This window comes from Plasmodium malariae (genome assembly GCF_900090045.1).
Source record: "Plasmodium malariae genome assembly, chromosome: 9".
In the NCBI taxonomy this organism is placed as follows: domain Eukaryota; phylum Apicomplexa; class Aconoidasida; order Haemosporida; family Plasmodiidae; genus Plasmodium; species Plasmodium malariae.
In genome coordinates this window covers 1,436,903-1,456,670 of record NC_041783.1, presented here as the reverse complement: position 1 = coordinate 1,456,670, position 19,768 = coordinate 1,436,903, and the positions used below count along the sequence as shown (strand labels likewise).

Genomic DNA, 19,768 nt, shown 5'->3' with positions numbered 1-19,768 from the left:
TGCATACAGTATACGTATATATAGTAGATACATATATATATCCAAAGGCATAGAAAAAGTAGTGTATTAATGCAGAAAGAAAGGTTACATAAACTAATTATCTATATGCTCATTTATTGATTTACTCAATTATCCATTTGTTCAAATAATGAATATTAATGTATAAGCATATAAACCATTTTACCCCCTCTGATTTCTTTTGTGCATAATACTTTATTTAACTATCTTTTACTGTTACATAATATTATTTTATTGTATGTGTAAAACAGCATTAACATGCATAATGATTTATCATAAAATCATAGAATAAATGTGTGCACACTTTGTTGAACAAAATGTAAAATAGTAAAAATAAAGCTAAATGAACAGTTATATACGTAAATATATTTTAATATAAATAAATATAGATATACATATATGTAAATTAGGAATGCTGAATTAAAAAAAAATATGTATACACATATGCATAAGGAGAAAACAAGAAGAGGATACGTTTAAAAATTTTCCCACAAAATAGACGTGCTGAAATTAACGTAATCTACTTATTTACATATTATAATTTCTTAATAATTAGGAGAAAAAAAAAAAAAAAAAAAAAAAAATGAACATTTTCATGATGTAAAAAGGAAAAATTCCCTACTAAACGCTTCTGTACATTTGCATATAGATTGTAAAATTAACATATATTATTTTTTTTATTATATTCCCTTATACATTATCCCATTTTTTACGATTTATTAAAATATATTTTTAATGAATTATCATATAAAAATTAGTTTAGAGATAATAATGTATATATTTATGCTGAAATAAACCTTAAAATATTTTAGCTTTTTACAATAAGAAAACAATATCATACTAAAGTTATCTTTATGCTATAAATTTACAAGGTATATCCATCAAATTAAAAGAGAAAAAAAAAAAAGATAATAATAGGAATATGAGAAAGTGCAAATTGTTTTCTTTCTCCATTTTAAAATATCTTACATACGAGTACACCTATAAAATCATAGAAAGCGTGTCTAATGCTTTAAAATATATTTTAAAAAAATTTGAAGTTGAATTTTAAGAAAAATTTATTTGTATACTTTTTTTGGCACTGATTTATAAAATAATATTTTTATTTTATATTTAAATTTTAAAATGTCCAACTTAAAGTAATACACTTGGCATCGTCATTGCTAAAGCAGTTTCTTTAAACGTGTTTTTCTCTTGAATTTCAAAGCTTCTTTTGCATTTGCACATATTTCCGACGCTATCAGAACCTTGAAACGATTGTTTTTCACATTTTTCATTTTTTCCTTTTTTTTCCTTTTTTTCCTTTATTTCTTGCTTTTTTTGTTTTTCTTGTTTTTTTTTTTTTTTTACACGATACATAATTTTTTATAAAACGAAATTATAATAATGTGTAGCTACGACACATCCTTAAAAATCATATTAAATAAGAACCGAAAAAATTAAATGTATTTTCAAATTAAGAAAAATTATTATTAAAATTTCAAGCCCTTGTATATCCCTCTAAAATTGTAGACCAATAAAACGATATTATTATATAAATATACCATTCAGAATTAGTTTCCAAAATTTTCAAAGAAAAGTTGTTTAATACATATGGCTTTTACATTTGCAAAAAAAAAAAAAAAAAAAAAAAAAAGTTCAGAATTTCTTATAAATTTAAGTCTTAATAATACTATGTTCCTACGTTAAGCTAGCAGGTAAAGCTTACATAGTCAGAAATTGCAATTAGATATAAGAAGATCTAAAATTAGTATACGCACACATTCTAAGTATAAATATACATACACTTATGTGCATGTGCTGCACGATTACGCACATTTTTTTAAAGAATAACTAAGTAGTAAAAAATACAACACAAGTATTATTGTGTTGTTAAATATGACCATATATATATATATATATATGCATAAAAAAAAAAGAAAAGAAAAAGGCACGTTTTCAAAACTATGTACTTGTGAGTGCTGCTATTTTTCTTTTTTTTTTTTTTCTTATTTTCTATGAACTATAAATATTTCTTGCTTGTTCATAAATTATATGTACATATGTTCCTTGTGAGTACTACATTTAACTTAGCTTTTTTAAAAGTGGTGTTATGTGTGCAATATGTTTAGAGACAATCACACGTTTTATTATTATACATTATAAATATACACATATAAACATAAATACATACATATATTTGTTCATATGTTTATAGAAATAATAAAAAAAATTCAATTTCTTAAAATATATGTAAGCCAAAGTTATATAAACATTTTATTTACAATTTTTTTTTTTAGTATCGTTAGCTATGCATAAGACCTCATTATTCATATTTTTAGATATATATATAAATAGTAGAAAATGTATAATTTTTTTTCCTAAGCAAATTTGTTGTATGACTTTACCATTTTCATTTTGTCAAGTAAAGCTGTCTTACATATGTGTGTATATATGCTTAAGTATTATACATATATATATGCATTTTTTTTTTTTTTTTTTTTTTTTTTTGGAATAAGCTACGTACATTGTACTTACGTCATTTTTTTATTTAAAGAAAGGAAACAAGGCCTCTACAATATATTTTATTTTTCCGTATCCGTTTAATTATTTCCACAATTACGAATTTTACACTGTTGATGTATATTTGTATTTGAAATCATAAGCTGACTTTGTATTCTACAATATTTTTTTTTTTTGTTTTTTTTGTTTGTTGCAGCTCTGTTTTGCTACACTTGTACATATCTATAAATATATATAAGTGTGTATATGAATGTATATATAGATATTCTATTTCTATTTCTTTTTCTTTTTCTTTTTTTTTTTTTTTTTTTTTTTTTCCGCTATTATAATTTTATTTTTGCGAAAGTTATCCACTGGCTCTATTTTCAACAAAACAATTTATTCACTTAAAAATTGTACGAAAGAACATCCATTTTTTGTCAATTTGTGTCATTTCTTGTCCTTTTTTTAACATTATAAAACAGAAAAATATTTTATAGCCTTTTGAATTCATTAGAATAAAATTTTTCTTCTTTCCCTTTTCCTTTTTTAATTTCTTTTTCTGCGAATCAACTACAATGAATATAGACGGGGCGTATGGCATGAGAAGTGCTTTGAATTCATCCCGACTTATAGAAGAGCCAAAGTATGATATGAATACAGCCGATTTAGCACACACTAGCAAGAACACAAACTACTTAATGAATGGAGGAGCAGTATTAACGAATGCTTATAATAATGATTTTATTATTAATAGAGAAAACTATCCGGTCGATATGATGTCAAAATTTAATTTAGACCAAACTTTAAATAGTTATAACAATACAATGCCAATGAATAGCGTAATACATGCTGACCCGAATGATTCTATAAGTATGCAAGGAATGAAAACAAATTTAGATACTACAGGATTTGACAGTTATAGAAATTTAATGAATTATAACAATACACAAAATACCATTCAAGCTAATCATATTCCTATTAATTTAGAAGAATATAACAATAATGATGTTATGTATATGAATCCAAATATGGGAGAAAATTTTTCTGCTGAATATGTGAACAGTTTACCAACTATAGATTCAGATGCCATGTTATATACAAATAATTTTAAAATTCCAAACGGAAATTTTAACACAGCGATGCATAATAACAGTAATAATAATACAAAAAACAACTATAACAGTCTACCATACTCTATGCCCATATTTGAAAATATGAATAATCCTCAAATGTACATGCAACATTTGAATCAAAAGCAAACTATGAATGCTCCTTCACCAAAAATAGAACACACTTGTAGTATTAGAAAATTACCAGCTGCGAATAAAAGAAGAATTAAGCCAAAAAAATTTTTCCCCTGCTGTTAAAATGGACATGATTTTCTGTACCCATATAATGTTAGCGTAATCGGCCTATGCATTAAATAGACATTCGTAAATGTATACATACATATGTGCCCAGGAACAAGCACCCATGCATAGACGTGTATATATATATATATATATATATATGTACGTATATGTATGGATGCACGTGGAATCTCCTTCATCATTTCACGGTACTCCTCATTTTTATTTTTTTTAATTTTTAACGCCCCTACGCGTATTAACTTGTTGCATTTTTTTTTTTTTTTTTAATACTAAAAAGGAAAATAAGAATTACACATATGGATAGATATTTTGGAGAATATACGTTTCGTTAAAGCGTCTTATTTAATTTTTTTTTTTTCTCTCTTTTTTTTGTTTTTGTCATTGTTGTTAATCATCTTTTGACTTTAATGAAGCATTTTATCACTACATATTTATTCTTATTTTTCAGTTCAATTGTGTTCATGTCATATTGTTAGTGCTGTTTTTTCACTATACATTCTATTACCTCATATCACATCCAATTGTAATACGAAATTAATATATATAAGTTCTCTTCATAATCAGTATAACAATTATTTCACTTGGTTTATTTTATTTTACTGTTTGAATAATTGTAAAAAAAAAAAAAGTAAATTGTAGGAAATTTTCATTTTCATTTGATTTATTATATATGTGATAATGGTTGTTCAATTTTTTAATTAAGATCCTTTTTTTTTTTTTTTTTTTTTTTTTATTATTTTTTTTTTTTTTTTCCTCTGCTGTTTTGTAACAGTAGAACGTACGATTCTTCAATTTCCCCTGAATTTTTGAAAATGTAAAATATTATCCATTATATTATATGGTATACAAAAGGGACTGCTAGAAAATGGAGCTAGCTAAAAACGTTAAGCCTACAAAAATAAATATACATAAACATCTATAAAGGTATTCTTGTATGTATATATATAGGCATATTTACGTATATATATCTGTGTTTGTACGCATTTACTACACATGTAAGTTAATTCATACATGTACTTGTTCTTCTAGGAAAATAAAATAAATATAAGAAACATCGCACTTCGTAGAGGCAGCACCAAGAGTGACTGCGTCTGTTACCTCTTGTTCTAAGGTACTTACAAATATTTCTTCTTCTTTTTTCAAAAAAGTTAAACACAATTTGCGCTTAACAGGGGTTTGAAGCATTTACTGTAGAAGCATTTTGGCAGAAATATGAAAAAATAAATAAACAAAAAAAAGAAAAAAAAAAATTGTGAGCGAAGCACGCACAAAAAGAGTTCACATACATATATATATATATATATATATATATATATATATATATATGTATACATGTATGTATATATATATGAATACATAAGCAATGATGTTCTTCCTTTTTCTATTCATCCTTCTTTTATACATCAAATTGGATAAACTCATTTTATTTTCCCATTAAAATTTTTGAAATTATTGAAAAATTGTTAAATATGCATTTTGGGGAGGTTTCTAATTAGATTAAACCATCCGTAAAGTAATAGCTCCATTTTGCTTATGCTATGAAAAGGGGCTAACTAAAATACGCACGTAGATATATGCACGTATATATGTACATACGTATTTATTCATGTGAACCTACACACGTATGTATTTGATTGCTTTTTCAGCTTTTGATTCCTCAGATAAGTGTGAAGTAAATAAACAATACCCCCATAAAAAGGGTTGAAAAAATGAGTTAGCATTAAGAAAGAATAAAACAAATGGAACTAGGTTGTAAAGTTTTTCCCTAACTTTTAGCTTCATCCAAAAGAAAGTAAAAATAGAAAAAAAGGGTTTTGTGTCTTCTTAACAACATTAGCAAATGAATTATGACTCGCTTAGCAATAGCATATACTGCAGTAGCGAATGTAGTATCGGCAAATTATGCAGTAGCGTATTCAGCAGTAGCCAATTCTGTGGTAACTAATGTTTTCAAGGTGTTAAGTGCAAAGAGGAGGACTCCGCATTTTATTATTTCCAATAACTACTGCAGTAGCATATTCGATTTAATAGCAAAAAAAAAAAAAGAACTACAATTAGAGGAAGGGGAAAAGAAACAACTGATTATACTAGAACAAAGGAATACGCAAAAAGAAGAGAACGAAGAGGAAAAGTATGACAGAGCGAAATTAAGCAATGAGAGAAGGAAAAGTGAGACAGGTAATGAAAAATGGAATAAGCTAAAGCACAAGAACTGTATAGTTAAGAATGCACAAATAAGAGAAGACCCAAAGAGGGTAATAAAAAAGAGCACAAAATTGGGAGAAGAAAATTTGGAAGATGATATATATAATAATAAATTGTATATACTACGATATATAAAACATTTACAATTAGATGATGACATATGTAAATATAGGTTTATAACTAAGCATATAATTAATAACATAACTAATTTTTATGATAATGAAATATTATTTGTGTTAAAAGTTTTTTCAAAGAAGAAGTATAAGAATTTACTGTTTTTACAATGTACAAGTGAATATTTTTATTGGATCTGTAGATTAAATAAAAGCACTAAAAAGAATATATCATACTACTTACATTTTTGCAGTATCTTAAATTATATACCTACTGCAAAATTTTTAGAGGAATATCTTAAGCTATTTACTTTTTATGATAAAGAAATAAAAAATAATTCTTTTTTTTTTTTTCTCAATATGGTTGAAGAAGAATCAAATCTATATCATAAAGACGTTAAATATGTAATATATGTGTTATATTTTTTAAACAAAGCGAATATAAAGAATAACATATATGATAATTTACTGTACATGTGTTGTTATTACGCTGGTCATTTAACCTTAAAGCATACTTTTTTATTATTGAAAATTATAGTAAATGCAGAAAATGATAAATATCATTTGAACCCATTAAATATTCTTCATAAAAATATAGAAAGACACTTAGGAGTAATGGAACAATATGATTTTATCATGTACCTAAATATTCTGTTATGTAATAACATATATTTAGATCATACTTTTTTTATTTTTATAAAAAGTGTTATTGAAAAATGGCACATAGAATTATCAGTAAAAGCAGTAATTGCAATATTAAGGATTAAAAAAAGAGAAAATTATAAAGACACTATTATACTAAAAAAATTACTACATATCATAACAAATAATTTTTATAATTACAACTATGGCAATATTTTGTACATTTTAAAAATGTTTACCCATTTTGACTACTTTTGTGAGGACTTTTTCTACTTCCTCTTCAAAAAGTTTGTATGTTCCAGAGGTGGGAATGAACTCAGGGAGGGCCATAGCAGTGGTGGCTGCAAAGAAAGCGGCAGTGTTAGCAGCAGTAGTAACTGTGGTGGTAGCTGCGTTGGTAGTGGCTGTGAGGGACAAGTCAACCCGAAGGACGAAGAAATATCAAGTTTCCAACGTACCTCCAATTGTGCCAGTAACAATAAACAGTCATCGAAAGTAGAACCTGACAAAAAACTTTTTTATTTAAAAAATGGAGATGGTAATTCTCCTTCAAAGAGAAGTTTAGATATTAATTTTGACCTGACCTGTTCAGGTGAAATTTTAGGTAATGTGAAAAAAAATTACATCAATGCAACAAATGAAAAAGGAAAGCATAACGATTGTGTTTATGTTTACGAAAGCGTTTATAAACATAACCACGTAAGTAATCATGACAATAATACATTTATATACCACAAAAGTAACAAATTCAATGATACATTTGAAGAGCAATATAAATATACAAATATAAAAAATGATGAAAATGGTTCCATATATTTACAATATAAGAAACAACATGAAAAAAAAAAAAAAAATGAATTAAATGAATTATCACATTTACCTTTACATTTAAATATTGAAGAAACAAAAATGAAAATAGATTATTCGAATATAATTGAAAAACAAATAGATGTTGAGTATAATCAAGAAAATCATATATTATACGACTCAGAATATACTGAGATGTTCATAAACTTATTTGTTTATTTAGGAGCTTGTGGGTTTCGTAGTATTCATGTGTTAAGTGTTTTGTCAGGAAAAATACAAGCTTATTTATTATGCAAGGAAAAGACCTTTTTCAAACATAGTACAAAAAAAAAATTATCTCTTCATAAGCAAAAATGTAAATTCATAGGGATGTATGATACTATTACTAAAATTAAGAATAATCATAATATCTATTTAGAATGCAGAAATCCTAGTCTGGTAGATGCAGGAGGAGGTAATGATTTAATTCTACAAAAAGAAGAAAGAGAGGAAGGGCAAAATATTGAAGCAGATAAAGGCAAGAGTGACACTTATTGTGATAAGAGAGTAATAAATTACAGCACTCATGTAAATAATAGCACACGCACAAAAATGAACAACGAAAGTGGTGATAATATACCCGCTATAAATACAAAGGGGGGGAAGAAATCCTGTATGCGCTTCGTTTATAGTAAAAAGGACAGGATTAATTTTAAAAATTTTAAAGAAAAAAAAAAAAAAGAAAAAGAAAAGGAAAAGGAAAAGGAAAAGGAAAAGGAAAACAAAAAAGAAAACGAAAACGAAAACGACTTAGATGCGAATATAGAAGGGACAATAGAAAATTCCTGCACCCTTAAATACTTGAACGTAGAAAATTATAGGCAAAGCAAAACAGGGGATGAAAAAAAGGTAAATAAAATTTATATTCACGGGAAGTCAGAACAACCTATGAAGAAAAAACAAAAAAACTGTGTTGTTACGAAGTTCTTTGGTAATATCCATCCAGCCTTGGTTCGCCTTCAAAATCGTAAACTCTTTCATAGGAATTTTAACAGTAAGCACTTTTTGAAATTTTGCCCGCTCACTTGGGCCACACTTACTTGGCTGCACTCATTTGTATACGTTTAGGTTTATGGGCTCTTTTTCGTTTAAGTATGCGTTTACATATGTATTCTTTTATGCTGCTATATATGTTCGCATATATTTATGTTTGCCCCTTTTCCACTTCTCAGGTATGTATAAAAGTGAGAAGTACAGAGACCATGTTTTCCATCACAGATACTCTGAGAATATAAAGTTAAGGCATCGGAAAGATTATCGATTGATGAAATATAAAAAAATAAATAAATTAAGACATATATGCATGTCGAGATATAAACATATTTTTGGAAATAAATCTAGCATTATACTTAGCTGTATAAATAAAGCATATGAGGGTAGTACTATAGGGGTCGAACATGTATCCCTAGATATGATAGTAGATAACTGTGAAATTCATTTTGATGATTCTTTGTTTGTTAATTATAGATTTTGTATTAACAGAAAGATGAAAGCAGTGCATAAGTATAGTAATTTTATTGAGGCAAGCAATAGGATTACACGGTTGGAGTACATGGGGGGAAAAAGTGCAAACATGGGGATACAAAAGGACAGGAGAAAAAGTACACATGAAAAAGACATACGTGAGGAAGGATCGTATAAGGAAGGAACACATAAAGACGGTATATATAAGGAAGGTATACATAAGGAAGACATACATAAGGAAGGTCCATATGAAGAAGGCTTACGTAACGTTGGCGTCGAGAGGGAAACTCGCTGGAGTGGAGCAATTACTAAGTGGATATACAGATTTAAAAACAACTTGAACCTTTTTAATAGGGAAAAAAAGGTGAGTATTGTTAATAGCGATATTAAAAAATTAAGTGCATACATAGACGGCTGTTGTTCTAAAGGCAGTAATGATAGCTACTTAAGGAAGAACGACGAAAAACTTAAGATAAGCCTCAAGTACATTGCATTAATTGCTGGTTCATGTAGTAATTTGTTTTATTATGATAAAAGGTTGATTAATGTTTTGTTATGTCAACTCATGCATATATTAAATACTTTTTATATGACGCAAAAAAGGGAGGAAGAGGAAGAGGCAGAGGTAGAGGAAGAAAAAGAAAAAGAAAAAGATGTGCAAAAAAAAAATAGTAGTTTATGCCAACTGGACACATACAGTAATTCTTATCATTTATATTTATTTATGTGCATTTGGAAATTTTTAATAACGTGCTTACAAATAAATTATTTTACTAAAAATGTGTTAGAAATAGATCACAGGCATCAGACTATTAAAAAATTATTAAGTATATATACAAACGCATATTTTTTATATAATTTTAGAAATATTATATACTTTATGAATAATATATACTCTACTTTATTTTTTAAAAATGAGCATTTATCAATTGTGCAAAAATTTTTTATTAGCTACTTTGATACCTCCATTTTTATGAGTCTTTTTTTTCATTTTAATAAAAACATATTTATAATAATAATGAATAATAATTATTTGCCTTTGCGTACTCACGATTTAGAGTCACTACATCAATTTGTTTATGATATTTCAAAAATTTATTTCTCCTATCTAAATATGTTTGTTAGTAGTATAAGTGAATGTTCTTTATCATCGTTGATCAGTTGGTCGAGCAGCAAGGATTTATGTATCTCTTTACCCTGCATGAGCTTTTACATTATTATTCTATCCTTTTTATCTACGATGAGGAGAAGCCAGGCGATGAAGGAACTAAAACGGGTAAGAAGCTCGTACGATGGCTTTCCACAGCTCGAAATGGACGAATATGGATCCACATCTTCTCAGCACAATGAAGCAGCTACTTTCGCACGGAGGAACGTGGATCTTACGGAAGGTACGGACGAACATGCCGGTAATATCCTCTTCAGTACGTGCACTATTCAAGGAGGGAAAAAGATTACTGTCAATTGTAATGCAGATAATGAAAGTAATGATAATACAGATTACGGAAGTAGTGGTAGTAGTGAAACAAATACAGACCCACGACACATAACATATTTTTCAATTGACGCAAAAAAATGCATTTTTGTATGTAACAACACCATATCAATGTTTTTTAAATATATTAAATTTATAAGAAACCATGGTTTTTTACTTGACTCGAATGAAGGTATGAAATACCTCTACCATGTTATAAGGTTTTATTATATTTTCAAAAACTTTTTTAGGAATACAAATATAAATAGCATAAATGAAGAAAATTATAATGACATTCTTCCTTTATTTATAATTAAAATATTAAATAAAAAACAAATAAAAAAAATACCTATAGATGAACTTTTTTTCATCAACAAACCGGAATATTATGCGTCAACGTGTTCCCCTGACATAGGTGGGGAATTGATATACGCATATTTTTTTAACTTTTATTTTAAGGGGAAAATGTAAAAAAAAAAAAAAGGAAGAAAATGGGAAGAACGAGTGAAGCAATAGTGAAGTAAGGGTAAAGCAAAAGATTGAACAAAAGTTTGAACAAAAGATTAAAGTGAAAAATATTTTTTTTATTTCTTTCTGCTTGAATATAATATGTGTTTTCTTCCATCAACTTCGCGGGGAAAAGGAACTGCAGTTTCGTCGTGCCAGATATATTTTGTCACATGTGCACACGCACATATTAACGTTCCTATATGTATATATACTTATAAACATATTATGCCGAGGCTCCCCCACCCCATATAGTTTATTTTTTTAATTTTTTTTTTTTTTTTTTTTTATTTGAATAGTGAACACTCTGCACCTTACGTGGCATCATTGAAATCATTGACATTATTGACTTTTTTGAAGCATGTATATTTTTGCGTAGTTTTTTAAGTTACTTAAAATATATATATATATATTCGCCTTTTCACAAGTTTTATCTGTATGTACAACTGTAGATACTCAGCAGTGCCTGGATTATTCATTTCACGCAATTTTCAAAATTGTTAAATTTCCTTTTTTGTTCGTTCATGATGAGGTACTATGAGAAAATGTAAGGTTCCTTTTTCTGTTCATTTGTTCTAATTCAACTTTTATCGTCTTTTATCCTGTGCACCTTTTTGTCTCTTGACCGCTTCACCTTTTCACTTCACGGATCAGTGGACCAAACTAATGATAAAATATGGATTGCTTCTTATTTGAGAGTAGCGCACTTCCTAGGATAAACACTTTTATCGTCCTAGACATAGTGATCAAAATGTTAAAAGGGAAAAAAAAGGAAATAAAGAGTAAGGAAAAGAAAAGGAAAAGCAAGACAGTAACAAAAGCATTGTACTTAACAAACAGAATGTTAACAGAGGCCTTTCCACCTGATTACCATTTTATAATCAATTTTTTAGCTTCATCAATGGTAGAAAAAAAAGATAGTAGAACTTCATTAAATGGTAAATATAATTGGGTAATTAAAAAAGTAAAAGATTATAAAAAGGGTATTAATGAGGATATAAATTATTTTAATTTAAAAATGAACAACAGGGTAACTACAGAAGAATTAAAAGAGATATTAAAAGATATACACATCAAATATATCGACAAAGATATGTGTTTGATAAAAATTTTATATAAATTAAATGAATATAAAAAATATGATTTAATAGTTATCAATCTAGCTTTTTTTTTTGTCAAAGATGAAAAGAAAATTAATATATTTATAGACACCTTTTTCTTATCTGCAAACTGTATTGATAATGGTCAGGAAATTACAAAGACGAGTTTGAATAATACAAAAGAGGAGCCCCCTTCCTATACTACTAACAAAAAGAATATGCTAAATTCACAAATGGAAAGGGAAATATGTGATACTATATTTTACAAAAATATTTTAAATCTTTCTTTTCATTATTCTTTTTTTATTAATTTTTTTGACTACTTAAACAGATTTGATCTTTCCACTACAAATTACAAATTGTACAAGCACACTAACAACGAATGGGATAAATACCATATAAAACATGCCTCGGGAAACATAAAAGATAACGAGAAAGGGGGGTATACCCTTATTGCAAATGAAGAATTGAAAAGTAACAACTCCGTATACCATTTTGAGGATTTTTTGAACAAGAATGAAAAAATAAATGGTGGAAGAAAAAGAAGCTATACTAAAAACATTTTAACAAAAAAAATTGAAAAAAAATTGAAAAAGGAAAAAAAATCCTTTTTTAAAGAAGAAGAAAAACTTGGAATGAACGAAAAAAGGGAATACAACAACAGTGTTGCTATTGCTACTGCTGCTGTAAGTAATAAAATAAATTGTGAAGACGTAAAATTCGATAATTTTTTGGTAGATAGTCGATTTTGTAATTTTTCGAAAGAGAAAATTAACTCTTCAAATGCTGAAAATGGTACATATAATAAACACATTTTGAGAAATGAATCCACCATATTTGCCAATAATCCCTATACTCATCTCACTTGTGCAGATAACAAACCGTTAAAGGGAGACACAAATAATTCTTTGGAACAAACCGAAAAAACAAAAAAAAAAAAAAAAAAAAAAAGAACAAAAAATAATTTGTGCATGTTTGATATTATTCCTAAATCTGATACATACAAAAAAATGTATATGAATATTATATCAGTAAATTTCAATTACGCATACTTAATATCTTGACGCGTTTAATTTGCTCCTTCTCCGTCAGTGGCCATGCAATTGTGCGAGTTAGTTTGTATATAAAAACATACATTTACACATATTCACATGCACACTTACGAAAAATCGCTTTAAAATTATCCCATGTGAACTAATCCAAAATGGACTGAAAAAAAAATAAAAAATATATACAGTGAGAATTAAAAAAAATATGTTTCCTTTTTATGGCCAATTTTTTTTTTTTTTTTTTTTTTTTGCTGCCAATTTCTTTAAGTTTTTTTTCCTTTTCTCATCGTAATCTTTTATTTTATTTCTTCCTATATCTTGCAAAAATAAAATGGACTTATTGTATTCTTTTAAGAATTCCCTTTCGTCAATTTCTTTTCTCATTTTCTCCTTTTCTTCTTCCTCTCTTAATTTATTTACTTCTTCATATTTAACCTGAAGTGAAAATACAATTTTGCGAATGAATTTTTACATCGTTTAATGTAGACCAATAATTTTTTTTTTTTTTTTTTTTTTTTTTATCCATGCTGTGACAACCGAACAGCATGGCAGGCTCCTTGTGAGAAGTAGGTGTGCATATATAGACAAACACATACATCTATACACAAGTATATATGTATACACGCATATATCTTCTGCTACATAGGTAGACATAATTTTCACATTACTATTTTATTCCTCTTCATTTCGATGCTTTTAATAGAATTATTAATTTCATTTTTGGTTTCCTCCAGCTGCTTGTTCTTCTCAAATCTTTCCTTCTCATAGTACTCAACTAACTCGTCATGAATATTTTGCAACTTTGAAAAAAAAGGGAAAAAGGAAAGCACGAAATAGTACTATCTGTTCTGTGCGTGTGTATGTTTGTACATACATACATATATAAATATATTTACTCATGCATACTCGGTTGAACACTCAAATAATACTTATACAACTTAAAAACGGCATAGAAATTATCCCTAGCATGTTTTCTTTTACAGTTAAAAAATTATTTTTCATAATATATTCTTTATTATGTAATGATATATGGTTTATATAGGAAGTGCCTTTTTATGTTACGCAATAGCATTGTGGCTCTAGTGTTTCGATATAAATTTATTTTATTGTTTAAAACGTAATAACATAATGACATAATAACAATTATATAACTTTTTATGAACATGTGCATGTGAACTAACATTATCATTCCTTTTGTTTAGAAACATCTTAATATAATCGTTAATGTTATCGTACACTTTCAATTGTTCTTCCATGTCTTCTTTTGATTTTTTAGTTGAATCATATTTAAAATTTATGTTCATGTTGTAATTTGCCATTTTTGCATGGACATATTCTTCTTTATATATATAATAAAGCATAAATTTTACAAAAAATATTTTTTTTCTTTTTTCAATTTTCTCTATTTGCCCCTGGATATACTTCATTTTACTTTTCGTATTTTCTATTTGCTCTTTTATTTGTTCTTTTAAAATGTTGATTATTTGTTTTTTGTGATAAACATTCTGGTTCAACTACAAAGCAGCAAAATGGAAAACGGGCAATGGTTAAATAAAAAAAATAAAATAAAAATAAAAAGTGAAAACAATGCAAATACCCAATAGTAATTTGTTCCTCCACAGGGGGTACGCGTACATATAGATGCATGCTCACACACACACATATATATATATATATATATTCGCTTACACGCATTCGCGAATATGTTCATTTTGGTCATTACGTTCAGAAGCAAGCTCTCTTCGGCCTTGAAATTATTTAACTCATTTAGGACAGAGGCGAAATTTAATTTTTTCATTTTTCTAAATATGTTTAACAATAAAGAGCCATCTTCAATTATTTTATTCCTATTTTCCTATTTAAGAAAAAGTAGATCAGAAAAATAAGATAAAATAAGATAAGGTAAAACAATATAAAATAAAAATAAGTGGCTCAAACTTATTTCGTTGAATTCTTGACTGTATTAATGACAAGTTTGCATATTGATAGCTATGTTAATAAAAAGGACGGACAAAAAAATTTGGACAATGGCAAAACAAAAGTGCTAAGAACTAAAAGGAAGTTTTCTTTTTTTTTCTCTTTTTATATAACTTTTATGTTTCTATCAGTTGGTGAATTTTGACATAATATTTCATTTGTCTCACTCAAGGAATCAATATACTTTTCAATTTTTTTTTTCATTTCATTGTAGTCACTGTCGTTTTCGCATAATTCGATTTGATCTTGCAACGAGTTAAATCTGAAAACGGCGTTTCGTTTATCAGTTCATTTGTCTATTCATTTGTCTATTCATTTGTCTATTCATTTATCTATCTATCTATCAATTTATCAATTTATCGACGCATTTATTTTATTCTGTTTTTTTTAATTTTTTTTTTTTTTTTACATATTGACAGCAGCATAATTTAGTCATGCGTGCGTGCCAGTATACATACATACATATATACATACATACATATATACATACATACATATATACATACATACATATATACATACATACATATATACATATATACATATATACATACATATATACATACATACATATTCACGCATATGTGTACATATACATATATCATGTACGATGCACATGACGTAAAATCAGGTGTACGTGCATATGCATACATAAAATAAGGAGTGATAAAAGTTTACATTTGCTTCTTCTCATTTTCGGTAGACAAGTGATCGATATCATTGGTTAAATAAACATGTAAAATGTTCGTTTTCTTTTTCAGGAGTTCCTTTAATACATGCAGAATAAATTTTATTTTTCTTATCGCTTCTGAACATAGAATATCTAATATAATTCTATTTATGTTATTAATTTCTAGTTTATTTTCTTTTTCGGATATCCTTTTATTATTTATGTCAAGCTCCATATTTCCTTTACTAAAAGAAATAAAGAAGTAATACCTAAGACGTGCAAAAATCCTTCAAACGCAGAGTTAAAAATGGCGAGCAATTATGATCATATAATATATTGATGTATTTGTATACTCTTAATTATGTGCTGGTGTATGTAATTGTGTATATATATATACACATATATATACATATAGAACGAAACTTATCAGTACTTTTTTTTTATTTTTTATTTAATAAGCTGATGTGTGAGAAAAAGATGAAAAACCGCAGGGGAATATAAAGTAAAAATTGAAAAAGGAATAAAATTATAAAATAAATAAATAGAAAAAAAATTAATTAAAACAGAAGGGCCAAAAAAAAATAGCGTAGCAAAAATGCAAAAAAAATGAAGCAAAAAGGTGAAGAAAATAACAAAGCAAAAAATAAAAAACATAAAATAAAACTGAAAAAAAAATATTAAATTTAATATCTGAAAAAGGATAAAAACTAATAACGGAAAAAGGAAAAAAATTAAAAGCGGAAAAAACATTTGATATACGAGTGAAATAAAAAAAGAAAAAAAAAAAAAACTCTAAATAATAAAGAAATACAATCACAAACAATCGATAATTTTTAATTACGCTAATTTTTAAGTAACAAATTTAAAAACACTTTGAAAGTTGGAAGTTGAAAATTCGAAGTCCTTTATTTTAGGAAAAAAAAAAAAAAAAAAAATTAATCATTGAACTGTAATTGAAATGTAATACAATAAACAGACGCATAGTGTCTTATAGTAGAAAAATGAACTCAATGAATTCATGGAAATTTACATATTTGTTTATATCAATCTGATATAAAAGTGTTTACATAAGTACATATATATACACTTACGCACGTATACATTTGTACACATTTGCAGATGTACACTCTCATGTATATGTTTAAATTTGTACGCATTCACTTATATATATATATATATATATATATATATATATATATTTATATTTACATATGTACGTATTTGCACATGTATACTTTCACATATATATTTTTTTACATTTGTACACATTCACATTTATGTATTTATATTACATTCGTACACATTTACGTATATACCCATTTACACTTATACTCGCATATATCCATGCGTACGCAGTTTATACACAGGTGCAAAACAATTGTAATTGCAAATCTTTAAACTCTCCCAAAAGATTTATTTTGCTAAACTTGGCTGTTTTAATAAAAAATTTATTTATTGTTGTAATTTTTTTTTTTGTAGTTTGTATTGTTCTTCAACGCTGTATAAATTTTATACAAATTTTTTATCGTATTTCATTGCATAAGTTCAGTTCTTGTAAAAATTAGCTTTTATCGAAATTATCCGTACATACGCACGTAAGTATACATGTAAGTGTACACATACATATAAACGTTCATATAAATGTACATATATTTATATACATATGCACATAATATACATATATATATACATAGGTCATACATAGGATTATGCGTGTTATACGTACTACTTATACATATGTGAAAGTTTTGTACATGCCATTTTGAAAAAAAAAAAAAAAAAGTTTTAAGAAGAACATTTAAAGAACGTTTTTAAAAAAAAAACGTAGTAAAAAAAATATTTTAAAAAATGCTTTAAAAAATGATTAAATTTATAGTAGGAATAATATGCTATTATATACTGTATTGTTCTTATCATGTTTATGAAAATATAAGAACACCTATCTATGACCATACAAGAGATATAAAAAATTCAAAAAAACAGAGTAACAATAATAATTTATACGGAAATAATATATATAAACCTTTTAAAAATGTATTAACAAAGAAGGATAAAATAGACTATCATATATACTTATCATGTGTAGAAGATATTGATTTAAATAAATATATAGATGAAAAATATATCGATTATGACAGAAATTTTATAAAAGTTTTTTATCTGAAAAATGCAAGATACAACTGGGATGAGTCACAGATAAATCAAATATGGAAATGGATATTCTTTTCGGAGCATATATATCCATCAGTTGATATTGTTATTCCCAAAAGATTAATTAATATGAATAAAAATATTTACATGCACATAATTACTTATGTAAATGATGAATTATATAGACATGGATTTGTTACAAATCTTTTAACAAAAACTAAAAAAGGTATAAAAGAACAAGGAAAAAAAAAAAAAAAATATTTATGGAAAATTTTTTTTGATGATGAGTATGATGATGATGAGTATGATGATGATGAGTATGATGATGATGAAGGAGAAGATGAGGAACAAGAAGAAGAGGAAGAAGAGGAGGAAGAAGAGGAAGTGGAAGAAGAGGATAGGGAAAGAAAGAACAAAATAGAGGGAGGGAAAAATGTAGTAAAGAAAGTAAAAATGAGTAATTCTTTGTATATTCCTAAAAGGATTAGATTTGGCCCAGTTATTGAATTTAACGATATAAATATTAATAAACTAGGCTTTTTTTCAAACGTTTTTGTAGATAAGTCAACAAATACTTATTTATTACCAACATATTTTAATAATCATTTGACTCCTGAGGATGAATATGAATTACTTTTAAAAGAAAGAGGAGTAGATGATGATGAAGAAGAAGATGAGGAAGAGGAAGAAGAAGAAGAAGAAAGGAAAGGAAAACATGGGAATCGTGTAAAAAATGGAAACCATAGAAAAAGGAACAATCCCTATAGAAATAATAAACATGTATACGAAATTACGGTGGAATATGCACCAATAAGTTACACCTATTTTAACTTGTATAATATAATAATATTTAATATGAATCACCTAAAAGAGAAATATAGTTATACCTCGTACGATTTGGATAGCTTGACTATATTTTTATGTGGAAATATTTATTTATGTGTCTTTATATATATAATTTGTATAATTCATATAATACTAAATATAATAGCTTTATTATTTAATATAGAAAGTTGGAATAAATTAAATGATTTATATTCCTTTTTACCAAATACTACTTATTACAAATTATTTTTTACCTTCTGTATTTTCTTATATTTAAAAAATAAAAATAGTTGCAAAATCCTTATGGTCTTTTGTGTACTAAAAATGGCTGTGTGTATATGGAAAGTAATAAGCAAATATGATATACATTTCTTACCAATCCATCCGTATGTATATATTGGTAATAATAAACCCTCGATAGAAAACAAGAATTTAAATGTAGACGTATTAGAAAACAAAATCAAAATGAAAATACAGAATTTTATGATCAGTTCAATAATACTAATTCTTACTTATAACTTTTTATACAACCTGTATGATTCCTTTTATTCATTTATTATACACACCTTAGGAATATATTCATATATTTTTAATTTTATTTTTATGTGCCCACAAATAATAAAAAATTATTGCACTAAGACAGTTCAGCATATTCCAGTATTCTACTTTTTCATGCTTTTTTTAAATGCTCTTATGGATGATTTGTTCTCTCTCCTGTTAAGAATGCCAACAATACATAAGTTTAAAGCGTTCGGAGATGATATAATTTTTTTAATTTTTTTAGTGCAGTACTGTGTGTATAAAAAAGGACAGATATGTATAAGCCCTCCTCAAGGCGGTAAAGTGCCAAAGGAATCAAAAAAGAAGAAATGA

General features: G+C 26.5%; 5 protein-coding genes across 5 annotated transcripts; 4 read left to right on the top strand and 1 right to left on the bottom strand.

Annotated features, from left to right (window-relative positions):
- Positions 1–3,077: 3,077 nt before the first annotated feature.
- Positions 3,078–3,869, top strand: PmUG01_09040700 (conserved Plasmodium protein, unknown function; the record flags this gene model as incomplete). Its single annotated transcript, XM_029005106.1, has 1 exon — positions 3,078–3,869. One exon carries the CDS (start codon positions 3,078–3,080, stop codon positions 3,867–3,869), a length of 792 nt encoding a protein of 263 aa, XP_028861729.1.
- A 1,850-nt stretch (positions 3,870–5,719) lies between these two features.
- Positions 5,720–11,087, top strand: PmUG01_09040600 (conserved Plasmodium protein, unknown function; the record flags this gene model as incomplete). The annotated part of the gene is made up of 2 exons (XM_029005105.1): positions 5,720–8,672; positions 8,851–11,087. The coding sequence occupies 2 exons, from the start codon at positions 5,720–5,722 to the stop codon at positions 11,085–11,087; spliced, it is 5,190 nt and encodes a 1,729-aa protein (XP_028861728.1).
- Positions 11,088–11,799: 712 nt separating this feature from the next.
- PmUG01_09040500 (conserved Plasmodium protein, unknown function) lies at positions 11,800–13,287 on the top strand (the record flags this gene model as incomplete). The annotated part of the gene is made up of 1 exon (XM_029005104.1): positions 11,800–13,287. The coding sequence occupies one exon, from the start codon at positions 11,800–11,802 to the stop codon at positions 13,285–13,287; it is 1,488 nt and encodes a 495-aa protein (XP_028861727.1).
- Positions 13,288–13,488: 201 nt separating this feature from the next.
- Positions 13,489–16,154, bottom strand: PmUG01_09040400 (conserved Plasmodium protein, unknown function; the record flags this gene model as incomplete). Its single annotated transcript, XM_029005103.1, has 6 exons — positions 13,489–13,707; positions 13,941–14,072; positions 14,454–14,786; positions 14,996–15,127; positions 15,364–15,511; positions 15,928–16,154. 6 exons carry the CDS (start codon positions 16,152–16,154, stop codon positions 13,489–13,491), a joined length of 1,191 nt encoding a protein of 396 aa, XP_028861726.1.
- Positions 16,155–17,779: 1,625 nt separating this feature from the next.
- SR1 (serpentine receptor, putative) lies at positions 17,780–19,768 on the top strand (the record flags this gene model as incomplete). The annotated part of the gene is made up of 1 exon (XM_029005102.1): positions 17,780–19,768. The coding sequence occupies one exon, from the start codon at positions 17,780–17,782 to the stop codon at positions 19,766–19,768; it is 1,989 nt and encodes a 662-aa protein (XP_028861725.1).